At 37.5% G+C, this 24608-nt stretch overlaps 1 protein-coding gene and 1 pseudogene across 1 annotated transcript; both read left to right on the top strand.

Moving 5' to 3' along the window:
• The first annotated feature begins 1953 nt into the window (after nt 1-1953).
• On the top strand, nt 1954-11437 carry LOC145909633 (uncharacterized; annotated as a pseudogene).
• A 10585-nt stretch (nt 11438-22022) lies between these two features.
• Nucleotides 22023-23453, top strand: LOC145909632 (uncharacterized). The gene is made up of 6 exons (XM_082996995.1): nt 22023-22068; nt 22151-22314; nt 22601-22760; nt 22828-23018; nt 23153-23303; nt 23389-23453. The coding sequence occupies exons 1-6, from the start codon at nt 22023-22025 to the stop codon at nt 23451-23453; spliced, it is 777 nt and encodes a 258-aa protein (XP_082853121.1).
• Nucleotides 23454-24608: the final 1155 nt, after the last annotated feature.

Below are 24608 nucleotides of genomic sequence, written 5' to 3'. Positions count from 1 at the left end.
AGAAACGAAAGTGCACTAAAATCCACGCTATGTTTCCGTTTGTGGCAACCACCTGCACTCAGAAAAACTTCCTCCATAGCGGTGTTTCCTCATCTGTGAGTCGCGACTCAAAGTTGGGTCGCTTATTGCAAGTAAAGCAAAAAATTGTGTATTAGGACTTGTGAATATGGATGCTTTGTAGTTTTTTAAACACCACAAGTTTATTTGGTAGTAACTAGTGGAAGGAGGCGGATATGCAAAAGTTAATTAAAGAGAGTGTTTTAGCAGTATCTTCAAGCAAAAATAAAATTAATACAACAACTGTATCAATAAAGAGTGTGTTTTAGCAGAGGAGAACTTGTGCCATAACACGTGACGCGGCGGATGAATATTGGCACAAAAGGAATTATGAAATTATTTCTCTGCTGCATAATTCTTGAATCGTTTTAAGTTATTTTTAATCCAAATTAATATATTGTTGAAATACTTTTGAAGAATACTCGAATCGATTAAATATATATCAAACAATTTGTAGTTGTACACAACTACTTTGTCTTTGTGGCATGTTACTTGTTAACTGATCTCTTTATTGATTGCGTCGCCTGCACGTGTTGTTGCAAAATATTTCAGTTATACAGGAGTGGTTTGTTATTTGTAGACCTGGAAGTGTTGGACAAGTTTTTTGGTTGAAAAACTGGTGTGGTAAGTAGCCCTAATTTGTACGAAATACTTTTAGCAGATACTTCTAATTTTCTTGAAAAAAAATATAAGTTGGTAAAGTGTGTACAAGACGACCATGCTAAAGTGCCCTTACCCAGGATGTGATGTGGTACAAAGTTCATTTAAGCTTCACTTAAAACATCTTCGAAGCAGCCATTTGCATGAAGGTTTCACCGATCGTTTTAAATGTACATTGGAGAACTGCAACAGGACGTACAAATCACATAAATGTTTAAATGACTTGATTGATTGTGGTGAGACCAATAATAATCCTAATGCAAATTTATTAACTGTAAAGCGAAAGGATGAAGAAGTATGTGAGGAGGCTCTTCCCGAATTTCAATTTGATGACTCTTTTATGTCACTGTTTTTAAAGCTGCGCGAAAAGCACGTTTTGCCAGTAACTGTGTCTTTAGACATTATGACTGATGTTGCACAATTTGTTTGTTCTGGCTGACCAACATCAAACGTTATGTAAAAAAATCAAAAATGAATCATTTTACAGGAATTATTGCCTGTCTGTTGGTTTGGTTGAATCTAAGGAAATTAGTTTGGGTATGGACAATGGAAGTTTTCAGTATGTACCAATTACTGAAACTCTAAAAAGATATATCTCCCATAGTGATGTTGCAGACAGCATTGCCAGAAATTTACAGCATTCACATGTAGGATTATGTGATTATACAGATGGAGAAGCTTTTCGACTAAATGCATATTTTAAAGGGGATCGATATAAATTGAGAATACAACTATATTGCGATGATATTGAAGTGTGTAACCCTCTTGGAACATCCCGTGGTATTCATAAATTAACCTGCTTTTATTTTACGATTTGCAATATGGAAAAAAAGTATCTTTCGAATCACAGCAATATACATTTGTTAATTGTTGCCTTGTCTACACAAATAAAGAATGTGGGATATGGGCCAGGGGCGGCATTATGAACACTTGCTCGCTCGATAATAGCGAGGAACTCAGCAACGTATTTGGTATTGCGAAGTGTCCTCGCAAACGCCTCGCTAAAGCCTGACGCAAAAACGAGAGAATGCGTCAAAATCGTGAGAAAAAAGACGTCTTACTCCGCAAAATTAGGAAGTCGCGGTATGCGACATCTTACGGAAGGCTTTTTGTGTTGGTAGTTAAGCTTCACGTGGACATTGGCGGCATTGTTTTGCAAGTTTTATCACGAATCATTTTATTTCTTGTGTTTAGTTATTGTGTAAACTGTAGTTTTTTAAAAAGTAGAAATTGATTATGGATACAAAAAGCAGTAAAACTGTAAAAAAGCGATCTCCAAGATGGACAGCTGTTGAAGTAGAAGCATTAGTTAATGCAGTGAAAAAAAAATGCAAAATGCATTCTGGGTTCATTTTCACCAGAAATTACAGTTGCTTCAAAACAACAAGCTTGGAAAGTAGTGACAACTATGGTAAGATTTCAGCACAATATTTTTTTATTACTGCTCTACATAGATTATGATATTTTACAGGTCAATTCAGTCAATATCAGTGGTGTTAATCGCACAATTGATCAGGTGGAACATAAGTGGTGGGATTTAAAAAGTGTTGCAAAAAAATCAGTGTCGGAATGGATAAAAGAATCAACTAAAACAGGTGGTGGTGTCAACAAAGCTACACCACCTTCGGATGTGCATTATCAAATCATTAACATAATTGGACAAGTAGTGTATGGAATAAAAGGTGCATCATCACTTGAAAGCAGTGACAGTTAAGTAACCTTTGTTATGTTACAATGGTTTGTGCACTTGCAATGCTAATTGTTTTTTTTTTGTAGAAAGTGTTTCCCAGTTTGCTACTACTAGCCAAGCACCTCAAGATGTTGAAGAACCGGTTGCATTCACATGTTCAACTATGGATGACAGCCTTTTTGAAATAATTCAAGAACCAGTGAGCCCTGCATCATCACACTCCGAAGCATCATCACAAAGCAAAGCGCCGCCGTCGTGATCCAGAAAAGGACATAGTTGACATACAAACAGAAATTTATGACCAAATATCAAACGTAGCTATAATTCAACAGCAACAGTTGGAACAAATGATAATAGCAAATGATTTGCAGCGACGAAAGTTGCAGTCAACCCTTCACAGTTAATGATTAGAACTAATTTGCATTTTCAACAATATGCTTCTTTCTGCATGTGTTTTTCAATTTCCTTATTCACTGCTGGTTTAAAGGCCCAAATCTGTGCAAGTCTGTCAGGGTTTTTATTCATTGTAGTTCACTGTTTTTCATTACCCTACTTCATTAGTTTCATATTCTGCACTGTTCTTTTCACCTACCTTATTACTTTCATATTCGTTCAGTGTTCTGTTACCTACTTTTTCAAGTTCATTTCTGTGTTGCTGTGCTGCCACTTTTTGCAATAAACCAACACAAAAACATTTCACCAATAACTCTCCATCTCTGTTTTAAAACACCAAATGCCCTAAACAGCAAAGCTTTATTATCATTCAAGTTAATGCAAGACAAGTGTAACTTACTTCTCTATAGTTGACCGTGTTTGTTTGTGAGCCTTATTATACTTCTGTTGTGAAGGGGTACTTGGATGGCTAAGAGGTGTCATTAACCAAGGTTTTAATGGATAACCACTGTCACCCAGCAAAATGTCATCGTGATATTTTCCACTCTCAAACTCCTGGTACACATTTGATTGTCGAAGAATGAATGAATCATGACATGAGCCCGGCCACTTGCATACCACATCCAGAAATACCATATTGGCGTCACATATAGCCTGCAAAAATAATTTGAAGTCAAAACCAATTTATGACAAGGGAAAAGTATGCAACTTGCCTGCACATTGATAGAATGGTAACCCTTTCTGTTGACAAAGAGATGTTCTTCCTCACTTGGTGCAATTATGGGAATATGTGTTCCATCAATGGCCCCTATGACGCCAGGAAACCGTGCAATTGAATAAAATTGTTGCTTTATCATTGTTTAAGACACCCTGTTTGGCATGTGGATGAATTGATGTCGTTTTGAAATCAAACTATCCATAAATCGACTTAGTACTACACTGACAGTTGGTTGTGAAACATTAATATTGTCCTTGGCTGAATTTTGAAAGCTTCCTGATGCCAAAAGTTTTAATTATATCAAAACTTGTTCTTCCACTGTAAGACATCTTTTACTGGCACTCTTTGGCTTCAAATCTTGGTGCAAGTGGTTGCACAAATCCATTATCACAGCTTTGGGCATTCGATATTCTGAAATTAGTTCTAAATCCGACATTTCCAGGGGATTTTGTCTTACCTTTTTTCATTTGTATGAGCGTTTGGCGGCAAAATAGACAGCCATTATTACTTGCTGACGCAGCTGTGCGGCTTTGTCCGGAATATTTCGGCGTTAGCGAGTGGTCTGAGCTCCTCGCTACTTAGCGAGGTCCGGTTAGCGAGACGGAGGTTCGTAATACCAAATCTCGACTTAACGAGGTCGTGCGTCAATACCGAGCTCGCTAAACTTAGCGAGATGTGTTCGTAATGCCGCCCCAGTTCTGCATAAATTCTCTGAAGACATGGAAAACTTGGAAAAGTTTGGTCTGACTGTTAATGTAAATGATGGCCGGACTATTCACTTTATGTGTGGAGTTTCTTGCATATGTGGGGACAATTTGGCCATGCATGACATTGGTGGGTTTCGCAAGACATTTTCTAGTGGCCGTGTTTGCAGATTTTGTTTGTGTACTCATAATGAAGTGAAGTCCAAATGTCTTAAAAGCATGTTTGCTTTGCGAACAGCACAAAATCATATGTCACATGTTGCTGAGGATAACTCTCTAATTTCTGCATACGGAGTAAGGTGCTCACCCATACTTTCAAACCTTTCATCATTTGATGTCATACTAGGCCTACCCCCAGATATTATGCATGATATGCTGGAGGGGGTTATTCCAGTTACTTTAAACCTGATAATTGAGGAACTTGGAAGATCAAAGAAACTGTGTCGATCTGACATTATTCACAAATTAAAAGACTTTCAGTTTGGCCGCAATGACAGGCAAAACAAGCCTGTTAGTTGGATTCTCGGAACTTCATGTGCCCTAAATGCACATGAGTCATGGTGTTTGTTTAGGATTTTTCCGTTTTTGTTGGGCCAATTTGTTTCTTGTCAAACATTTGTGACATTGTGTTTGCCCCTGAAATTGCTACAGAATGGATCAATGAACTCGATATACTTATACCTGACTTTTATCAGCTAGTTATGGAAGTAGATAAAACAAAACTGAAACCGAAGTTTCATTTCATGTTGCATTACCCAAGATTAATTATACGCTTTGGTCCACTACGACACTTGTGGTCAATGAGGTTTGAGTCTTATCACCAACGGGTAAAAAAGGTTGTGAAAAGATCTTGCAACTTCAAAAACATTTGCCTTACTGTAACCAAGCGTATCCAGGGACTGAGGTGCTGGGAACAAAGTGGGATGAACTGTCTAAGCAATGACAAAATGTTAAAAGGTCATGTATCCATTAAATATATTAGTGTCAACTCTATGCCAACTGCTGCATTTAATCTCCTCAGTAATACTTTTAGCGTGCTAAACCCTAACTTAGAATCGACCAGGTGCTTGTCGTATGATTTTTTTGTCATCGACATAATCGAGGAGCAGCCTATTTTTTTGCAAACAAAGTTTATATTGCTTATTAATGAGGGATGGTATATAACTGGTAATTTGTGTTATTCCATGTTTAATGACCATTTACAATGTTTTGAGGTATTTCCCACAAATTACTGGCATATTTTTAAGGCTGGAATGGAAATGAGTCGTGCTCATGATATATATGTGGTTAACAAGCATGAGTATATAAAGCTCAATTATCGCATTTGCCCTCATGAATGACTTGGCATAAAAACGTAAGCTAACAGTGGCCATCTGTATGCAGCTTACGGAAATCATTATTGCCTCCACTTGCTTATATAAAAGTTTATATTTTTTTTTTTTTGTGGTTTTCTAGAAGCTAGTCAAAAATGTTTCATGTGACTTATGGAGATGTAAAAAATGTTCAGCTGCAAGTGTTTAACAGTCAATTTCAGGATTGGGTAGATGTGGAAAATAAAGAAATTATTCCAAATTTAAGTAAACTAAAATTACAATCAAGATCACCAGAGGAACCAACTACAAGCCCGAGCACTAGCACAGCAGAAGAAAGTGATGTTACATCACCATTTGAAGAGTCGTTTTCGAGCACTTGCAGCATTGAAGAAGAGTTACTAAGTGGCCATTGGTATATAAATTGCCACCATTTCCGATGTGTGTTACTGCTTCTATAAAAGGGGAAGAGGCAATTATCCCAGGTAGAACTAGAAAGCAAATTGTAAATATCATTTTTAATGATATGCGAAGATACACAAAGTAAGTATTATTTTGTTTCGTTGCAAAAACGTGCTGTGCAGTGATATTGTGTTTTAATTTTTAGTTTAGAGAAGTCTGTTTGTCTCTTGTGACAACATACCCAGCACTGCGAGACAGGTTTTCACCAACTGGATCATTTCATGTAAGCCCTCGTTTGTTAATACAAAAATTGTATTAATTTGTATCTTTATGTTAGACTTCTTGGCTCAACATGTTGCGAGGCAAGTTCAAGGATTTCAGAAGGCATCTTGTTGAAGATGCTATTAGAAACAAAATGAAAGAAAAGTATGGCCAGTGTTACAAGCGTAGAAAGCAAGATGATGTGGTAGAGACAGTAAGCAAAAAGAGAAGAAGCAAGCTTTCGGACAGTGTGAGTTAACAACATATGTTTTATTTTGCAAGTAAGTGTGTTTCATTAGCATTGTTTCTGTACATATACTCCGAATTCGAGTGTTAAAAAAGGAAATAAAACAGAAGAATCCTAATTTTTCTGTAATCAAAGACAGGCTTATGAGGACTTTCTCTGCAAGGAGAAAATTAATTCTGGAAGGGTTGAGCGCATTGTTTGAAGAGTACGAGACATTACAGTTTTCGACATTGGTAAGCATTATGTTGGAAAGTTTTTTTTTTGTGGTGAGCTTTTTCAACTCATATGTGAGGATCAGTCATTTTGTTTTTGTGCAGAATGGTGAGCAATTTCATTTTTTAGAATATAAAAATGAAAAGTTTTTGTGAAGGTATTGGAAGAAATGAAGCAAATAACAAATGTTGATGTTGAGAATCTTCTACAAACTGCGGAACTAAGAAAGGCAAAAAAGTTAATTCGTTGGGGTGATGTTCCAGAGGCTTGGAATAAAATTTTAGGTGGACATGCTACTGAGCAAAAAACTGTTTATTAATAGAATTGTTTTTGGTTTATAAAGTGTTAGTATATCTTCTTATGTATGGGGTGCTGCTTGTTAAAAAAGATTATACATGTATCATGTGTTGTTTTAGATCAAGATGTTTTTTTCTGGATGCTTTGTATTCCAACATTGTTTAAAGAAAATTTGGCCTATTTCTTTGCAATGGACAAGGCAAGTGAATTGATAATTGTTTCCCCTTTCAAGCAAATACATTAATAAATTATATTTGCAGGATGTTATCTCACCATATCCAACCTTACAGTATGATGCTGATGGTAGTGCTGTATCAGTCAGTGGTGGTATCTTGCAAGGGTTATCCACACTTATTGCTGCTTATTGGGTTTTTGATGTAACCATTCCCAAGCAAATTTCCAAAACAATGTCATTGTTATGTGGGTATATTTTACATTTGAATGTAAAAGTGGAAGTGCCTGTGTTGAAAGTGATTAACAAACTGTAAAGTTTGGCCAGTTTGTTATGCATCAAAAATGAGCTGTTCATTTTCTTGGGAGTTCCCAGACGTAATTGTCTCATGCATTATGTGTGGATATGTTTTACATTTGAATGTAAGTGAAGTGCCTGAACCTGTGTTTAAAGTAATTAACTAACTTTGAAGTTTCGCCAGTTTGTTATGCAGTAAAAACGAACTGTTGATTTTATTGAATCCCAGACAACTGTCGTGATGCATCTAAATCGAAAAAATACAAACTGATGCTGGACAACAAAATGTGTGTTTGTATTGTGCTGTAGGGTGGAAACTGCTACTTCATGGGTGGGTATGGAAAAGTATCCTCTCCAGTAGGGTGGAAATTGCACTATCATGGGGTGGTTTAGTAACATCCACCCTTGGGTTATATAATGTATTTCATCCCTATGGGAGAAAAAACTGTATCACCCACATAGGTGCAAATTTCCACCATTACAGTTTACAGTGTACTTACCGTCACAATCCGTTTTGAACAACATAGAAAGTAAAACTGGAAACCGATTCAGTAAATTGTGGTTTATTAATTTAATGACATTACTTGATCCGTTGCATTCGATTACACCCGCCCCTGGTTTCGTTGTACTCAAATGCGCAAATCAAAGCGTTTAATGAGGTTTGTGCTGTGGAAGTTGTGAATTTTGATGCCACTGGGAGCGTGTTGCGCCGGATGAAAAATTGCCATACGCAGTTAGGCCGCAAAAACTTTGTGCAATAAGCATTCCGAAAACTAATGGGCCCCTTTAGTTGCCCAACATTTGCAGAACTTGATGCAGTTGAACAAGTGTAGACTGGATAATTTTGGTAAATCAACAGATGACCAAGCATTCGATAAATAGTACATCCCTACTTTGGGCAAAACGACCATGGAACAAACTGATTTTTTTTAAACCTTCTGTCAACGCACAAGTCACAATAGTGCAATGACGGCAAAGGAAAAGTGGACTGCTAAGAAATAAAAAAAAACAGCAATGTAGTTAATAATCATCGATGGTTCGATGGCAATGTGGAACGCAGTTTGAAAAGCATTTTGTCGCGAATCTCGTTTAGAATTTTATAATGCTTTTAGATTGCAACAGGCAGTCCTGCTTCTGATGGTGACTTGCAAACAACTGTAATCGAAAATTGCTACAGCCGTCCAATAAGTATTCCGAAAGTTCTAAACTGATGAGCAACGATGCAGTTAAAAGTTTTATAGGTTTGACCAATTCCAAAGCAACATCGGCATTAGCTGAACCTTATCAACACAGTCGATGTTGGTGTAACTGGCGCCACAGATTATGTTTTCACGAGTAAAGAGTCGGACAAAATGCAAGAACGCCAATCGCCATGTGTAGACTGGACCAAGCATTCGATATGAAGGACGCTACTTTATGTTCCCGTGTAACAGAGGTCATCGTAATTAGAATTTGTAGCATTTCAAAATTAATGCTAGGCCTTGGAACAAACTGATTTTTTTTAAAAATTATATGAAGGTTTAAAATATAAACCTTCCGTGAAGTCACAAAAGTGCACTGCGAAGAAATTAATAAACAGCAATGTAGTTATCACTAAGCCCGACAAAGGCAATGACGTAGTAGTCATGGATAAATGTTTATACTTGGGAAAATCTCAAGTGACACCACCAAGTTTCGTCCATCAACAAGCGATGATACCAACATTAAAAAGTTAGGAAAATTTCAAAACTGCCTGCGGTACTTAAAGAATTGAGTACATCGCCATGCACACAACTCCTCGTCTCCTGTTGGGTTGGAGTCTTCCTCCATTGGCTCTTGGTTTGTTTCTTTCTTCTTTTTTTCGGCCAGTATGTGGCATTCGGGCTTGTTGTTTGTGTCCGTCCGTCTTGCAGTGGTCACAGTGGGGTGGCTGCGATGTGTGGAAGGCTGATACCAAATGTTCTCCGAGTTTAAGCTCTCTTGGGATGGGGTTCTTTTGGAGGACGGACCTCTTCATAATGAAGGCTCTTTTTCAATTGCTGATTTTGTACTGGTCATACAGTCGCCAACCCCGGGACACTGGCGCATAGTGGCTCAGCAGTGCCTGGATTGGCTGCTGTTTTATCTTCGGGGGTACGTAGCTAAGGACAACTCTCTCCTCTTGGTGATCTTCTTAGCCAATTTTTTGGCTTGCGCCTCATTAGTAGTATAAAATATGACTTTTCCGTTAGGAAGGAGGGTGATACCATTTAAATTGCTAATGGCAAAGTTCATCGATTTGAGTAGGTCGTAGATCGCCTCCCGGTTCAGCGCGGGATTGAATCTCGCCTCTACCTCTCCTTTTTTTTATTCGGGCGCTTGAGAGGTGCCCAACGAACGGAAACTAGCGCAAAAAAGATAGAACAGGTATTTACAGTATATACAGGAAGAGAGCGCGATATAAAAGAGGAGAATTACACCATGTTTGTTATTGTTATGGGAGAGGAAGAAAGGGTTACACTATGTGGGATCCTTCTAATTAAAAAATCTCTGGCTTTGGCAAGTACCACCTCGAGGAGGGGGTCTGGCCTTGTCCGATATTTAAAGTTTAGCGATTGTCGGAAGGATTGGATCAATTTTTTAGGGATATTCTTAGCAACATTGGGGTTGGGTAAGGGTGGTGTTTAAAATAATAATCAGTGTTATTAGTTTCGTATTTTAAAGAACAAAAGGTACCAAAACAGTCGTTGTATAAAAGAAAGGGGGTAAACAAATTATAAGTAATGCGATAATAAGGACCAATCTGTCAACTGAAAAGGGTTTAATTCGGAATTTGCTAGACGTAAATAAATCTCTTTTAGATCTTACTCTTAAGAGATTTATAGAAAGGAGAAGGTGTTGTGGGGTAAATTATTCCGGATGCGTAAATTAAAACACTTAGAGAGGGGTAAACCAGTGTTGAACTCAACAAAAGAAAGAGCAGGGGTTGTGGGAGTATCTAATATTCTATGTTTGTAGTAGTTTTTAACAGGAAAGAGGAAGAATAGTTTTGAGTAAAGTGGTATGTTGGCGACGCCAAGGTCACGCTGGAAGGGTAGGATTGTGGTGAACCCCAACGAAGCCTGCCACAATGCTGTCTACCGCTTCCCGCTGTCCTTCAGGGAGAGGGCACGTCCTGGCTAATTAAGAGATCTGGGGAAGGAGCAGTGTTTTAGTGAGGATGCTTTTCGAATCGTAGGTCAGAAAGGGGTCGCTTATAGAGGAGACACGGGTGCGTAAAGATAAAATGGCTTTGCGCCATGCCGCGGTGATTGAGCTGGGGTGTCCGATTGGTATATTTAATGGGCTTATGGCCTTACTGTTCCAAGTTATATGATAATGATTTTTAGGCGTTAAATTGGAGTAACATAAATTCGATCTAAACGGGATTGGAAATTAAAAGAACGACGGGAAAATTGAACTAAATCTGGGTGGAGTATACGAAAAGAGTTAGTTAATTATGCTAGATTTGTGCCGAGCGGGGAATCCGCTTATAAAGGGCTGGGCGAAGGAATTATAAAGGACAAGAGCATCGGACCATTGGTTTAAATGCACATATCTGGTCGTTTTCTAAAATCCCAGAGAAACGTAGCAAATCAGTTATCTCGCCTTGCGAAAATAAGCGGAATGTAGAAAGGTAGGTGATTTTTCTGCCTGATGTAATTGACAAGAGCTGTTCAAAAAGATTAGTGGAAAAAGCGGTGGTAGAACTCGCGTCGCGACTTTAAGAGTTATTTCGTCACCGAAGTCTACCAAAACCGCCGCCATAAACCAAATGGATTGTTCAACATTTACCGTGTAAGTGCGTCGGTATGTTCTTCAGTTCCCAGTTTTGAAATGCCAAAATGGACTGTTTTGTTGTCTATCTCCACGAAATTAGAACCGTTGCAATACTCACGTCGTAATTTGAGTTAAGATTGTCAGAGACAAAACCAAATCTATCATGCAACTGGTTTTGGATTGTTTCCTTAAAAAGTTCCAAAGTACGGGAATCTTCTTCAGATGGAGCAAATTTTTGAGTTAAACTTTTGATTATAGGTATGACTCCACTAATACACACATATTTTTGACCCTCAGTAGCCAGATGCTCCTGATTTTTCAATTTGTGCATTGCAGAGTCGTTACACCTACATTATAAAATCCCCCTTTCCTATCCCTCCTCCTTTCAGCAGTTAGCAGGGTATATAACAAACTCCACACATTGTTTGGCACAGGCACAACATTTATTACAACGAAACGTACATACATTACAGGCTTATAGTATATGGATGCCGGATTCTTTTATTTATGATCTGTGCCAAAATGTCGTCGTCATCATCTAAACTCGTTTGCCATTCAGCCATGTCCAAATCGTTAAGTTAGGCATTTTACCTGCATTCCCTTGTGTTCGCAGGTTCTTCCGTCTTCTGCATTTAAAATGCGTTGTAAGAACGATAATCTTTTAGGGCTTGGTGGTATCACCAGTGACACACCTTCGTCTCTTTTCGGACTCGTCGTCTTCAAATTCTGGTAGGCGGCGCTTCAAGAGCGCGCCACCTTTCCCTTTTCTTTGACTGTCAGATTTTTGGCATTTATGATGCAATAGTTGATTCCCATGCTCCTTCTTCATCCATGTCCGTTTCCTTCCCTTTTGCTAAAGGCTGTATTTCATTGACTACTCATTTAAATTCAAGGACTGGTTCCTTGAAACTTGAAGTTTTGGTTTAACTGCAGGATAGGACAGTTTTTGTGATTGAAAAAATGAAATACAAACAAATATGAAACTACGTAAACTTGCGAAAAGAAATTTGGCATTCAAAAACAAATGATGGCTGCACACATATTTTAATATTACACAAATAAAGGAACCAATGCATGTTTCACTTGACTTCTGGATAGCTTCAATACTTTGAAAAGAAGAGGGTGCTGGGGTGTTGGTCTGAAAAAGGTGATGGTATTGTCAATTTTTTAATTTTGGTGAGCAAAATTTTTTCCAACTTGGTTTCAAATTTTGTTAAATTTAGGCATTATTTAAAGAAGTCGGTACATAACATTTGAATAATCTGCTAAAATGGAAACCTTGGACCTTCTATCATTCCTTGGTGATGATGATTTCGATCTTGTGGAGGAAACAACATCAATTCCACACAGGACGCTTCATGACTGGCAAAACCCTTTGGAGCGTGACACTGATGCATCACACTCTAATCAAGTTTCCAAGTGCTAATGAACTGTCGTCTGTGAAGCAAAAGTTCTATTCAACACTGTAAACTAATTTGGGTAAAATTACAAAGGCAACTTAGGGTACAATGTTAACATACCCAAAGTTTTTGGGTAAAATGCTGCTTTACCTTATACCCAAAATTATTGGGCTTACTCAAAAGTGTTTGGGTAAAGTGATGCTTGTACTGTACCCAAAAAAATTGGGTTATTTTTTTTTGTTTTATTTTACCATACATTATCAATTTTGCAAACAAGTCTGAACCTTACATCGTCGGTATGGTTTGCATACATGTCAGTTTAAGGGCTAGCTAGCTTATAAAGAAAGAATGACAAAAATTTCATTCATACGGCATAGCTACAAATCGCTTTACGTCGTTAGAACTGTTTGCACCACTCGCTGCTGCGAAATGTTTTTGACACCGGTTGATTACGTAATGCTGCGATAGAATTAAAAATAGTTTATTTGTATTATACTCTTACTATGGTGTATTATCCTCATAATGAGCTCATAATAAATCTCAATCTTGTGAAAATAAACCACTTGAATTATCTGAATTTTATTGAAATCTGCTCGACGAAACAGATTTACTATTAAAACTATAAAAACAATTCTTGTGTTTCAAATTTATTTTTTTGAAGTTCAAACAATGTGCGCGTCACGCCTGACTGCTCACTGAAAAGGGCGCTAAACTAACTTGCCTCCCCAGTCTTAGTTCTTTGTCTCTACCTGTGCGAACGTGATTACCGAACGTTTGGGCGCGCCTTTTTCTTAATTACAGGTAGTGTTGTAAGCTGTTTCGTGTGTCATTTTGTGAGTTAATCAAAAAAAGTGAAAAAGACTTAGTATTAGTGATGTGTTGCGCCGGATCCGGGTACCCGGCCGGATATTGACCAATTTTCAACACCCGGACCCGGCCGGATAATACACTTAATTTTACCGGATAGTTGGGAAAGCATTTTCGTCCTAAAAACGCACAAACATTTCGCAAATTACTCGTTTTTGGGACCCAGTCTGTAATACTCGCCGACGTAAGGTTTTTCGTGACGTGTTATACCATATTAATAAATACCCACGTTTATTTGTTCCACTCATGATAAGCTAACCTTAACATAGCATTCTGTTTGGCAATCAAACATTTTTGCCATACCGATAAAATACACGAATCGGTGTTAACAAACTGCCGGATCCAAATTATCCGGCCGGATTTGATTGGATAATTTGGAACTGGGAACATCACTACTTAGTATGGATTTAAGCATCCAGGGTTTAATTGATTTTGTCAAGACTACTTTGGAAGACGTCCCACAAGGGGAAGTTCTTCAAATAAATGCTGAAATTGAAAGTAAGTTGTTCATATACTTCTTTAAACGTGAAAAAATTGCCAAAGCTTTGATAAATTACACTTAACTTGGAAAAGGTAGGCTATAAGCTATATATATATATATATATATTTTGCAGACCATGACGACATCTAAAGAACGAGGCGTTTAGATGCTCGTCTTGGACTAGGTGCAACAGATGGCAAGGTTAGAGTGAAGTATAACTTACCAAGTAATTCAATAACCATGCTTATTTCAAAAATATATCAGACTAAATGTGCATGCTAAAAAACAGCGGAAGTGTCATGGGTACCCCTAAATCAAAAGAGCATATAACAACCCTTCTTTAAAGCGAAGAAAGGTTTCTCATCAATCAAAACTTGTATGACGAGGCAAAAGAAGTATGGATTTAAACTTTTTAATCCTTTGTTATGATTGATTTTTGACTTGATTATTTTAGATCCTGCTGCATGAATTTAAAAAAACAACTTTGCTGCGCAATAAGAAACTTATTGCAGAAAAAATGGAGGAAACATTTTGTGTCCGTAAAAACTTTGTTTTGGAAAGACATTAATAAAAGAATTTAATGTATTTTTGTTACATATACCAAAGCCACATATTGACAAGTCAGAGCTCCACTGCTGGGGCGGCATGATGAGAAGTTCCTCGTTCGTTAAACTACCGAGCTCGCTAAAACAGACATTAGCGAGGCGTTTACGAGCGAGGACCTCGGTACGGAAAATGGTATGCCGAGCACATCTCGTTAGGACCTCGTACAAAGGCGCAAAGAAAACGAGAGAATGCGTCACTTTTCAGGAGAAAGGGACCTTTGCGTCGCCTTAAGTCCCATGTTTCTGAATGCGAGTTGCGTAATTTGCCATATATTGCGCATATGCGGTATAGAATATTGAATTTACCCCACATTTTTTTGTTCGTTTACATTATTTAGGTAAGTTTACGATAATATGAGACCGAAATCACAAATCAAATTGTTGCTGTTTTAGGCTTTAACAGTTGAGCAATCTCATTTTTAATTGTTGTAAAAATTTTTGAATTAAATTACAATTTTACCACACATTGCGAGTTATTTAAATCATTTACACGCCGGAAACGTACAACAGGTATTAAAATATTCATAGTCTCCCGATTAATATTGTCAAAATTTTTAAAAATGCACAAGTTGAGAAATATCGTCAGAAACTTTACAATTGGCTATATTGTATTTACATAAACGTTATGAAAAACAACCCATGCAAAATTGACACTAATATATACTCGAATGGTGTGGTTCTCTCGATCGTTTTCACAACGATGATTATTTTTGTAAAAATATGTTGTTTTGCTGTTAAATACCCTATATTTTAAAGCTTTTGCAAATCTTCACAAAAATATCAAAACATACTGATATTGCAAATGCAGGCAAGCAAAATTAAACTATTACCCCTAAGTGAAACATATTTCATGAACACTTGGTTATTTTTGGCCTATTTTTATAACAAGTAATTGCAAAATATGCTGCCAAAATGCAGTTTTTCGACAAAAATGAGTTTAGCGAGTGGTCTGAGATCCTCGTTAGTTAGCGAGGAACTTAACGAGAATCGTTTAGCGAGAACGCGGCTCGTCATACCAAAAGTTGCGTTAGCGAGGTTTTGCGTCAATAGCGAGCTCGCTAAACTTAGTGAGGTGTGCTCATCATGCCGCCCCTGATTCTTTAAATCTTCTTCTGACTTGCCAATTTGTAGCGGCTTTGAACCATAGCTTGACTGCGGTACTGAAAATTTATAGACTGAATTTAATGTAATTTATGTTTCTTGTAGTTGCTTCGTGAATTTAAAAGAAAACCAAACAAAACATCCTATATGAAAAAAATATTGGACTTTTTGCCATTTGATGAGAATGATTGCTTTACTGGTAAGCCTGAAAAAACTATCACATAAAAATGTTACAAAATTTTTGTTTTTGTAGATGTTCACTTTATGGTTAGAAGATTACTTTTGTGTACTTAATCGAAGTCCAATACAAAACAGCAAGTCGGCAGGAGTGGTATTTGCTAGATTTGTGCCCTGTAAGTATAAGCAATCATATTTCATATTTTCATGGAAAATTTTTGTTGTTGTTTGGGTCATTAGTGTGAGGGCAATTTTTTTATTGAAATGTACTCATTTTATATCCACAAGACTAGCAAGGCTATTTGCTCCCAAAAAGTTATTCCATGCATAATTATTTAAAATTGGGCATAGTGTAAAAAGTACAATTTAGGTATTGGAAAGCAGCATCCTTATTATTTAGCACAGGCCAATAGTAACTGAGTATGTAACTAAATTGTTTTACTATTTAGGCCAACACAACATTTGAAGATACCAGGGCCGACTTTGGAGATCGGCAACAAACTGTGTTGATTGTATATGGAGACATTTTCTTGCCGCAAAAAAATACACTTTTTGCGGAGAAGAACCCTGTGCTCAGTGTGGACAGCATTTCTAAAGGCATCCTAGCTTTATTTGCAATACTGCCCACATATTACCAAAACACTGCAATTTCTTCAAACAAATCTGCTTAATATTCCTGAAAACTCAATGTATGATTCAGTGCGGGAGTTAAAACTTCAACTTGACAAAATAAGCCTGTAGTTATTTGTGTTGACTGTAGTTATTTCAAATGTTCTTTCTACAGAATGACAAGAAACAATAAATGTAATTCTTCGAAAAAACAAGCTGTGTAATGTCTATGATTAATGGGCAAAAAATGACACAGATTTAAACCCAAAATTGGGTCGAGTGTGTTTCTACCCAAAGATTATTGGGTAAATCTATAGGGTAAGAAGATATTTAACCCAAAAATTTTTTGGTATGAATAACCCAAAAATATTTTGGGTTTCCCAATGAACAGACCCAATTTTTGGGGGCTTTTCAACCCAAACTGGTTGACAGTGAATATCACGGTTTCCCTCCATCATCGAAGCTACTGTACAAACCAATAGTCTCCCCTGTAGGTGATAACGCAAAAGTGTTTCGCAACCGTATGGGCTATTTTTCCATCAATGTCCAATGTGTCTGTGACCCATCGATGCAAATTACTAATGTTGTTGCACGATGGCCTGGTTCCACTTATGACTCCAGGATTTTCGATAACAGCAGTTTTTGTGCAGAGATGGAAGACAACCACCACAATTTTTTTTGCTTGGTGATGGGGGATATGCATGTCGTAAATATTTGCTAACCCCCTTGCAGAATCCCCAAACACCAGCTGAAATTCGATATAATCGCAGTCACAAGAGGAATTATCGAAAGAACTTTTGGAGTTTTGAAGCAGCGGTTTCGATGTCTTCGAAATCCCTTGCGGAAGAGATGTTATTCCTTTTGAAGTCGGTGATGAAGAAATCAACATCACACCACCTGCAGAGCAGAAGATTTAGACACTATTTTATTTAGCATCATTTTTTTATAATTTGTATTGTGTAATGCCTTTGAAATATGTAATACATTTTTTTCATGACCTGCTTACTAAAAAACCTAATGATCGCACAGGGATTAGCCTACCTCCTGGGTGCGATTGTGTTTTAATATTCTGTATATCTCATGGAATAAATAAGTGTTTGTTTAGCATTAAACCAAAGGCGCCCAAACGCCCGCGGGCCGGTGTTTTTCTTCGTAATTTTTCGGCAAAAAAATTATATGCAAATATACGACTGCATAACAATCGTTTTGTTTCCTAAACTGCTAAGAAGGACAGTGAAGCACATTTTTAAGAACTTAAATGCCCAAATCAATACTACAGCGGTCCACTTTGGACACCCATACATTAAACAAAAGTGCAAATGTCTCGATGATGACAATGTTATCGACTGAAACAAAAATCCATCCATTTATTGCGCATTTATGCAATGGTTCAAACTGTAAAAATAATGCACTTTATTTAGCCTTTTGACTCGACTTTGTCGATCTGTCCTACTTCTCGAAGTTTTTTTTTTTTTGTTAAAGCAGGAGAGGCCTTCCTAATGAACAAGCAGGCCCATGTTCATTGCAATAGAGAAAGAAAAATGAAAAAATAAAGTTCAATAAAATAAAACTAAATAAAATGTTTTTCTCGTTTATACAGCCATTGAAAGATGTTATAATTAAACGCAAAAATTAAAAAACAAAAAATGATTTTTACCTCGGTGCAAATGATGTGTGTTTTTTGTCCACATTGCTTCAAGCAGATATTGTTTTTTATTTTTTTTCTTGCGTCCTTATCTTTTCCGCGTTTTCTCAACGCTTCCACCCGTTGCAGGTTTTTAGTAGTGTAAAGGGAGTGTTGTGAGGTAGTGGAGAGCCTTTACTTTATTTTATTTGAACCCAATTCTTGCTCTGCTTTTATAGACACTGATGATGATTGAAAAAGACTGGTAGATTTCAGCCTGAAACTAAAGTTTCCAAGAAGTCGCAGTAAATCCGGGCGAGGGAGCTAATACAGAATTGTCTTCGTGTATATCTTTCCCATAAGTTAACAAATTTGCGAAAATAATCTCGAAACGGGATTGCTTTCAAAGCAATGGCATTATGCGATTAACTGGGATTTGTTAGAAAAATAATAGGCCACAGTTATAACCGGATTCGCCCGTAAATTTATTTTTAAGATATTACTTCTGTACACATTTATGCGATAAAGCAAGTTATTGTTTCAAGACCCTACAAACGTCGTTTGTGATGCAACGCTCGCTACAGTGATTGTGACGTAGACCTGGCAGGGTTCTAGTCAATACCATAAAGGCAGTGGAAGCAAGAAAAGCAATGCTAATACAAATCTTGCAGACACAGACGATGTTTGCAGAAGGATCGACTGGTAGTGTAGCATCTAAGACGGCAAATACGCCTGAGTCGGTGGCAACCTGTGCACTATCAGCCCCGTCAGCTGCCTTACAATCAGCAACGGTCCAATCTACTCTAGGATTTCAGATAGCACGTCGTTTGGACAGGATGAGCTGATGAAAAAATGAAAATTCCAGAAGACACAAAGCTATCGAACACATCTGAGGGTGTGACCAACTTAAGATATCTGGAATATGCAAAATGTTTAGATTTTATTTGTATAATGATGGTGCAATGGTAAGATGCAAAGTTTGTTTTCAGCATTTGTGCGAGGAACCTCCGTTAGTCAACTGATCTTTGATCAACTTTGACAAAACTGCAGGAAATTCGCTGTCTTCCGGCCTTAAAATAAATTAAAGAACATAGTTGCAGGACACAACCAAACTTACAGTTTCAAAAGCATGCTGGTCGAACACGCAACATAGAGGCTTTAGTTTGGAAAAAGAAGCAGAATCGTATAAGAGTGAGGATGACGTAAGTGGTGGCTAGTCAACTCAACAGTGCTCTCTTGTTGGTAAAATTTAAAGCTGCAACACTCATTGTGAGTCAATGTTTGCATTTCTGCATTGCTGTGGGTCTGGGTCCGACGTTGGCCACGGCAGGAATCAAGAACTTTTAACGACTCCGTTGACATCGACAGGTCTAATGCCACATTTTGTCGCAGCATGCAATCATGATTCTGGTACGATACAAGGGAAAGAAAATTTCTATACCAATAGCGATGTGATTTGTATGTTACATTTTGACAGTAAAAGTATGTTCATTGCCGCATGACCAGTCAATGTAGGGGGACCCAAACCTAAAATGGCCAGGTTACAACCCCAAATTTAAGCACTCACTAGTTTAGTTCAGATTAATATATGGCCGTTGCCGGGAGACCCATTTTCAAATTGAAAAAGAAGCTATTGAGTTTGACTTCGACATGACCATATATATATATTTATCGTTTGTTTGGATGTGTTTTTTTGTGTAGAATGTTATATTTTTAGGCTAGTCTAAAAAAAATGTTCATTGAAGCCAAAGGCGAGTCAGGCATGATTTTAGTCAAACCGACGAGAAATTGCCAGTCATTCGCTACTTGTATGCGTTCACTGTTACGTATGTGACAACAGCAAGGAACGCGGTTTTGCCGATTCAAGTTATGAACATAGTTTTAGTTAGGATATCGTTACACAGGAAACAACCTACCCTTTAAAATATTGATCAATTGAATTTTATTCACCCGACTTTTTCTTATCCACCGACAAACTCCGAAGCTTATTTTTTTATTCAGAATAATGGGTTGTGTTCGAACGCCATAAATGGAAAAGTTTATTGCTCGTGCTTCAAAGGTCGCTATTTTGACAAAAACAAGAAAACATGCATTGGTACTGTAGAATTGGACTCTTTCTTAATAATTCCACCTTGCATTTCTCCAACTTGTAGTATAAGGTCGTTCGAGTTTAATATGCACTTTTTTTCACATTTCAACAGTTTCAGAATGGTTTCCTAAATCAGCTATCTCAACGTTATACTGGCCGATACGAAAATAATAATACATAGTAGGTTCTTGTTGCGTCACAAGACGTCCACAACAAAATCGCTGCGGTGGTGGGAAACAATTATTTCTTACTGGGGAGCGTATTGTCCGTAACAGCAATTATGTGGTACATTTAGGCTATTCGTACTGGTTGCCTGAGGCTATGTATGGCAGGGCCAATTAACTCTAATTTTTGGGTTCATTGTATTCGGTGTAAGTGGTATTGCATTTAAGAAACCTACTTTAACTAGTGATGTTCCCAGTTCCAAATTATCCGGCATCAATCAAATCTGGAAGGATAATTTGGATCCGGCAGTTTGTTAACAATAACAAAAATGTTCGATTGCGAATATGAAAGCTGGGCCCCCAAAATTTTTCGCAAATACCCCCGAGTATTTGCGAAATATTTGTTCGTTTTAGGACAAAAATATTTTCCCAATTATCCGGTAAAATGAAGGGGGATATTGGCCGGATACGCCGCAAGGCATCGCTAACTTCAACTATCACGTTGTTGCGAATGCGTAAACGTATTATATTGGCATTGACCACGAACGCATATATGGCGGGTTCTTCAACAACATTTACTTTTAATATTTATGCATGCAGATGTGAAAGAAAAGTCGCAAAACAAAGCTTTATTGCTATGGAAGCAAACACAAAGTAGTGGGTCTTTTTATATTTATAAAAAATAAATAAACAAAGTATGGCGCTAAAACCTTTTAAAATGGATATATCGCGCTTTTTAAACATTTTAGATTGACAAAGATGAAAGAAGCCAGCAAATCTTGTTCTTGTTTTTCCACATATATGTGGCAGCGACGCTAAACCCAGTATTAAAGCCATTAAGGCCGACGCATTTTTAAGTATGCGCAGTAAAGCAGTGACCCGCGGCGTTTTTAGTTTTCGTCAGTTTTCCGTTCAATTACAAGCAGTGTCGCCGCGCTCTAACGTTTGTTGACTATGAAGAACGTTGAGAACAGTCTGCGAGTCACAATATGCAAGGATAGAGACAATTGCGTTGTAAGTGGTAGTCAACCAGCATACCGAACAACAGGAAAGTTAGTTCTATCGTCCAGTCTACTGAACAATTAAATCCGATGATTTAAAATGTTTACCAAACATCGGCGTAAATTGTTTTTTTATCACATCGGGATTTGAACCCAGGATATTCTGATTACGAATCCCGATTCTTGGCATATGAATATGGTCAGGCGCTTCGGGCCAATTCCGCCAATCACCACTAGGCGTAAATATTAGTCATTGTAAAAACAATTTGCAGTAACTCTCTAGCGCTACTACATGGCCACATTATTTTGAACCTATGGCGGTGTTTATTCGTATGCGTGGAACATGGTGGTAGCAGGGCAGGTTGCAATAGAATGTGGAATGATTCTCTGAAATATATTGGAGTATTAAGCAGTTAACAAGCAATATTCATACGGATGATATTTTATTAAAAATGTATGGTGACGTCTGATAATGAGTGGAGTACTCATAATGAGGTTGCACCTTACATCTTTAAAATGTTTTGTCGTTTATACCAACGAATATTATTTGATGAAAAAAGCAGGTACAAACAAGTTTGTCATTTTACAGATGATTTACATGCATTAATCCACTGAACAGAAGATACCGCAACAAACCAGCGTGTGTTTCTTATCATTCAACTTCAACAGCTTTGCGTTTTTTTTTTTCAACAAAAATAATCCCAAGATGAAAATTGTCCTTCTACTTTGTATGTGGCTTCAAGTTTTGCCAGGTGACTAAACAAGCTACTGAGTAAAAAGTACTTCTTTGAGTTCATGAACATTTACAGATTTCATTCGTCATACTTTGTGCAGGAGAATCATCCACGTGCCGACCTTCGGCTTTTAGTGGAACTATAACAAGTTTTGGGATCCCCAACTCCTGTGCAATTTATGAAAGGGCATACAGTACTGGAAGTAGGGGATTTGCTGCAATACATTTGTATAACCTCTACTCGCTCGGCAACAACGTTTGTTCGGTAAACATAAATATTCACTTCCTTAGCAACAATGATGATTGAAGTAAATAAATAAAAAAGACAATAAAATACAATTTGCATTAAGTAAGTTTTCATTATTCTAAAGTTGTTCAGAGCGTTGGTCCACGAGCTTCGGCCGTGGCATCCAAATAAACACAACTTTTCCTGCGTGTTACACTTTAAACGTTTCACAAAATTGTTTGCTTCGCGCGAACTACATTTTATGTTCATCGGTACTAGTGTTGAATCGTACTTATGAGGCCATGTTTATTTAATTATGACGTAGGTTTACGAAGGAGGAAACAAAAACGGAGCCTTGCTTGGAACGTTTACTGGTGATGGAAGTGCGACAGGAATTGTGAAATCAAATACCGGTTCTATGTTTTTGAGTTGCCCCACCTTACGAGGCATTACTACCTACTATCCATATTTTGCGTTTATAAAAGGTAAATTTATGTAACTACTTCACACTACTGGTTGATGATAAATAGCGTGACACCATATGTTTTCTAGTTACCGAGGAAGCCTCGTGCAGCTTGGAGTTGAAAATAGAAGATCTTCCCACTACTCTCGTTCTGCCATCAAGTAGCGGAAAGTTGTTGGGGAACCTAGCTTGCAATTACACGTTGTCAAGTCCAGTGAGGTGCAACATTACAGTTACTGTGTCGACAGGACTCGAGGGTTCCATAGCAGACAACATATTCGTAAGTTCGCACAATAAACTGTGAGTTAAAAAACTCCAGAATCGCTTTAAATATTAGATAACGAAATTTTGCATCGGAAGTTTTCAACGAGAATTTGTCTCTTTAAGTTTTTCCTCGCACAAATTTTCGTTTAGATTTTATCAGACGATCCTTTCCTACCCGGAATCAGAATAAACTCCTCACAAACTAACGAACTAGTCACCACAGTTCAAGCCCGACTAGTCAATGTGCAAATATTTACTTATTCTTCTTCGTCGCCTTCACCAACCATTCACATCGATTCAGGTTATTGCAATTTTAACTTTTAAAAATCGATTACCACCGACCCACGCAGGTTGATTTTAATAATTTCTCTTTACACATTACTCAGATTGCAAGTTGTACGATGAAATGGAATGCACCAACTCCGTCAAGTTGAAGTGGGTGTTTATGTAAAGATTTTCAAAAAAAGTATAAAACTCTAAATTCGTATTGCTCGTTTAACACGCTCCGAAATTTACTGATATATTTTTATTGGTAAAAGAACAATTTAACAATCACTTCAGTTCGTTTTCTTGAAAACAAACAAGTAAAAACATGCTTTTTAGCGTCAGTTCTCGGGGATTAAACTTACTTCGAGCAAGCGGAGAAGATATTTTGTATATTTCTAATCAAACGACCCCCAACCTTAATTCTCTTTCGGAGAGTTGCAAAGCTCCAGCAAATAATCCAGTTTTTCAATTCGATCTCTACGAATGTTCTCCAACTAAAAAGGTTTCTGTTTAGATTTTGCCAACCCATATTACATTTAACAAAACTTCCTTCTTGACAGATTTAGTACATTACATATAGCAAAATAAATTGTGGAAAACTGTTGAATTGATGTTTCTCTTCTAGAAAACAAGCGACATGTTAAGATTGGTTTACAAAGTTCGCAACTTCAAGTACAACAGCCAAGCAGTAAGTAGGATATCCTACCATCCTTACTGGGAGATATCTTGTGACTACAATGAGTCGAAAATGTTAAACAGAAATATTAAAGTCGACGCTGGATCGGTGTTGACCAAATTAGTGTAAGTGTGTGGGTTTTTCACGCCTACTTCCACATAATTACATGGTCCTCGGATCTTCCCCCTACTCTCTGTGCAGAAAGGAAAACTTTGTCGCTTCACAACGTAGAATTGGAAACTTTACAGTCGGTTTTGAGTTGTTTGATGACGAGCAAATGCGAACACCTCTTACATCAGAATCGGTGGTAATTGTTCCCGAATACGTCTACGCAAAGCTAAACCTAACGGCTCACAGAGAGTTAGATCTTCAGGTAAATGATCGCATTTATATTTTTTGTAAAAATTGGAATTGAATATTTCCGAATCTGTTTGGCCCCAATTGCAGATAAAAAGTTGCTGGGTCACAAGAAACAGCAGCGGTGTTATAAGTGAAGGCTACAGTCTCATTGCAGAAAGGTAAAATTTTTTGAACTTTTCTGGAAATCATATTGCCCCAAGTACCACAACCTGCAAAACCAAAAATCTGCGGTTGCTATTATCATTGAAACTCGCATCAAAAGCAAACACAGATCAAAAGTAATGCAAAAATTGGACGCATACA

The sequence above is a fragment of the Ascidia mentula genome, chromosome 7, assembly GCF_947561715.1.
Source record: "Ascidia mentula chromosome 7, kaAscMent1.1, whole genome shotgun sequence".
NCBI lineage: Eukaryota > Metazoa > Chordata > Ascidiacea > Phlebobranchia > Ascidiidae > Ascidia > Ascidia mentula.
This window is presented reverse-complemented; position numbering and strand designations above follow the sequence as displayed.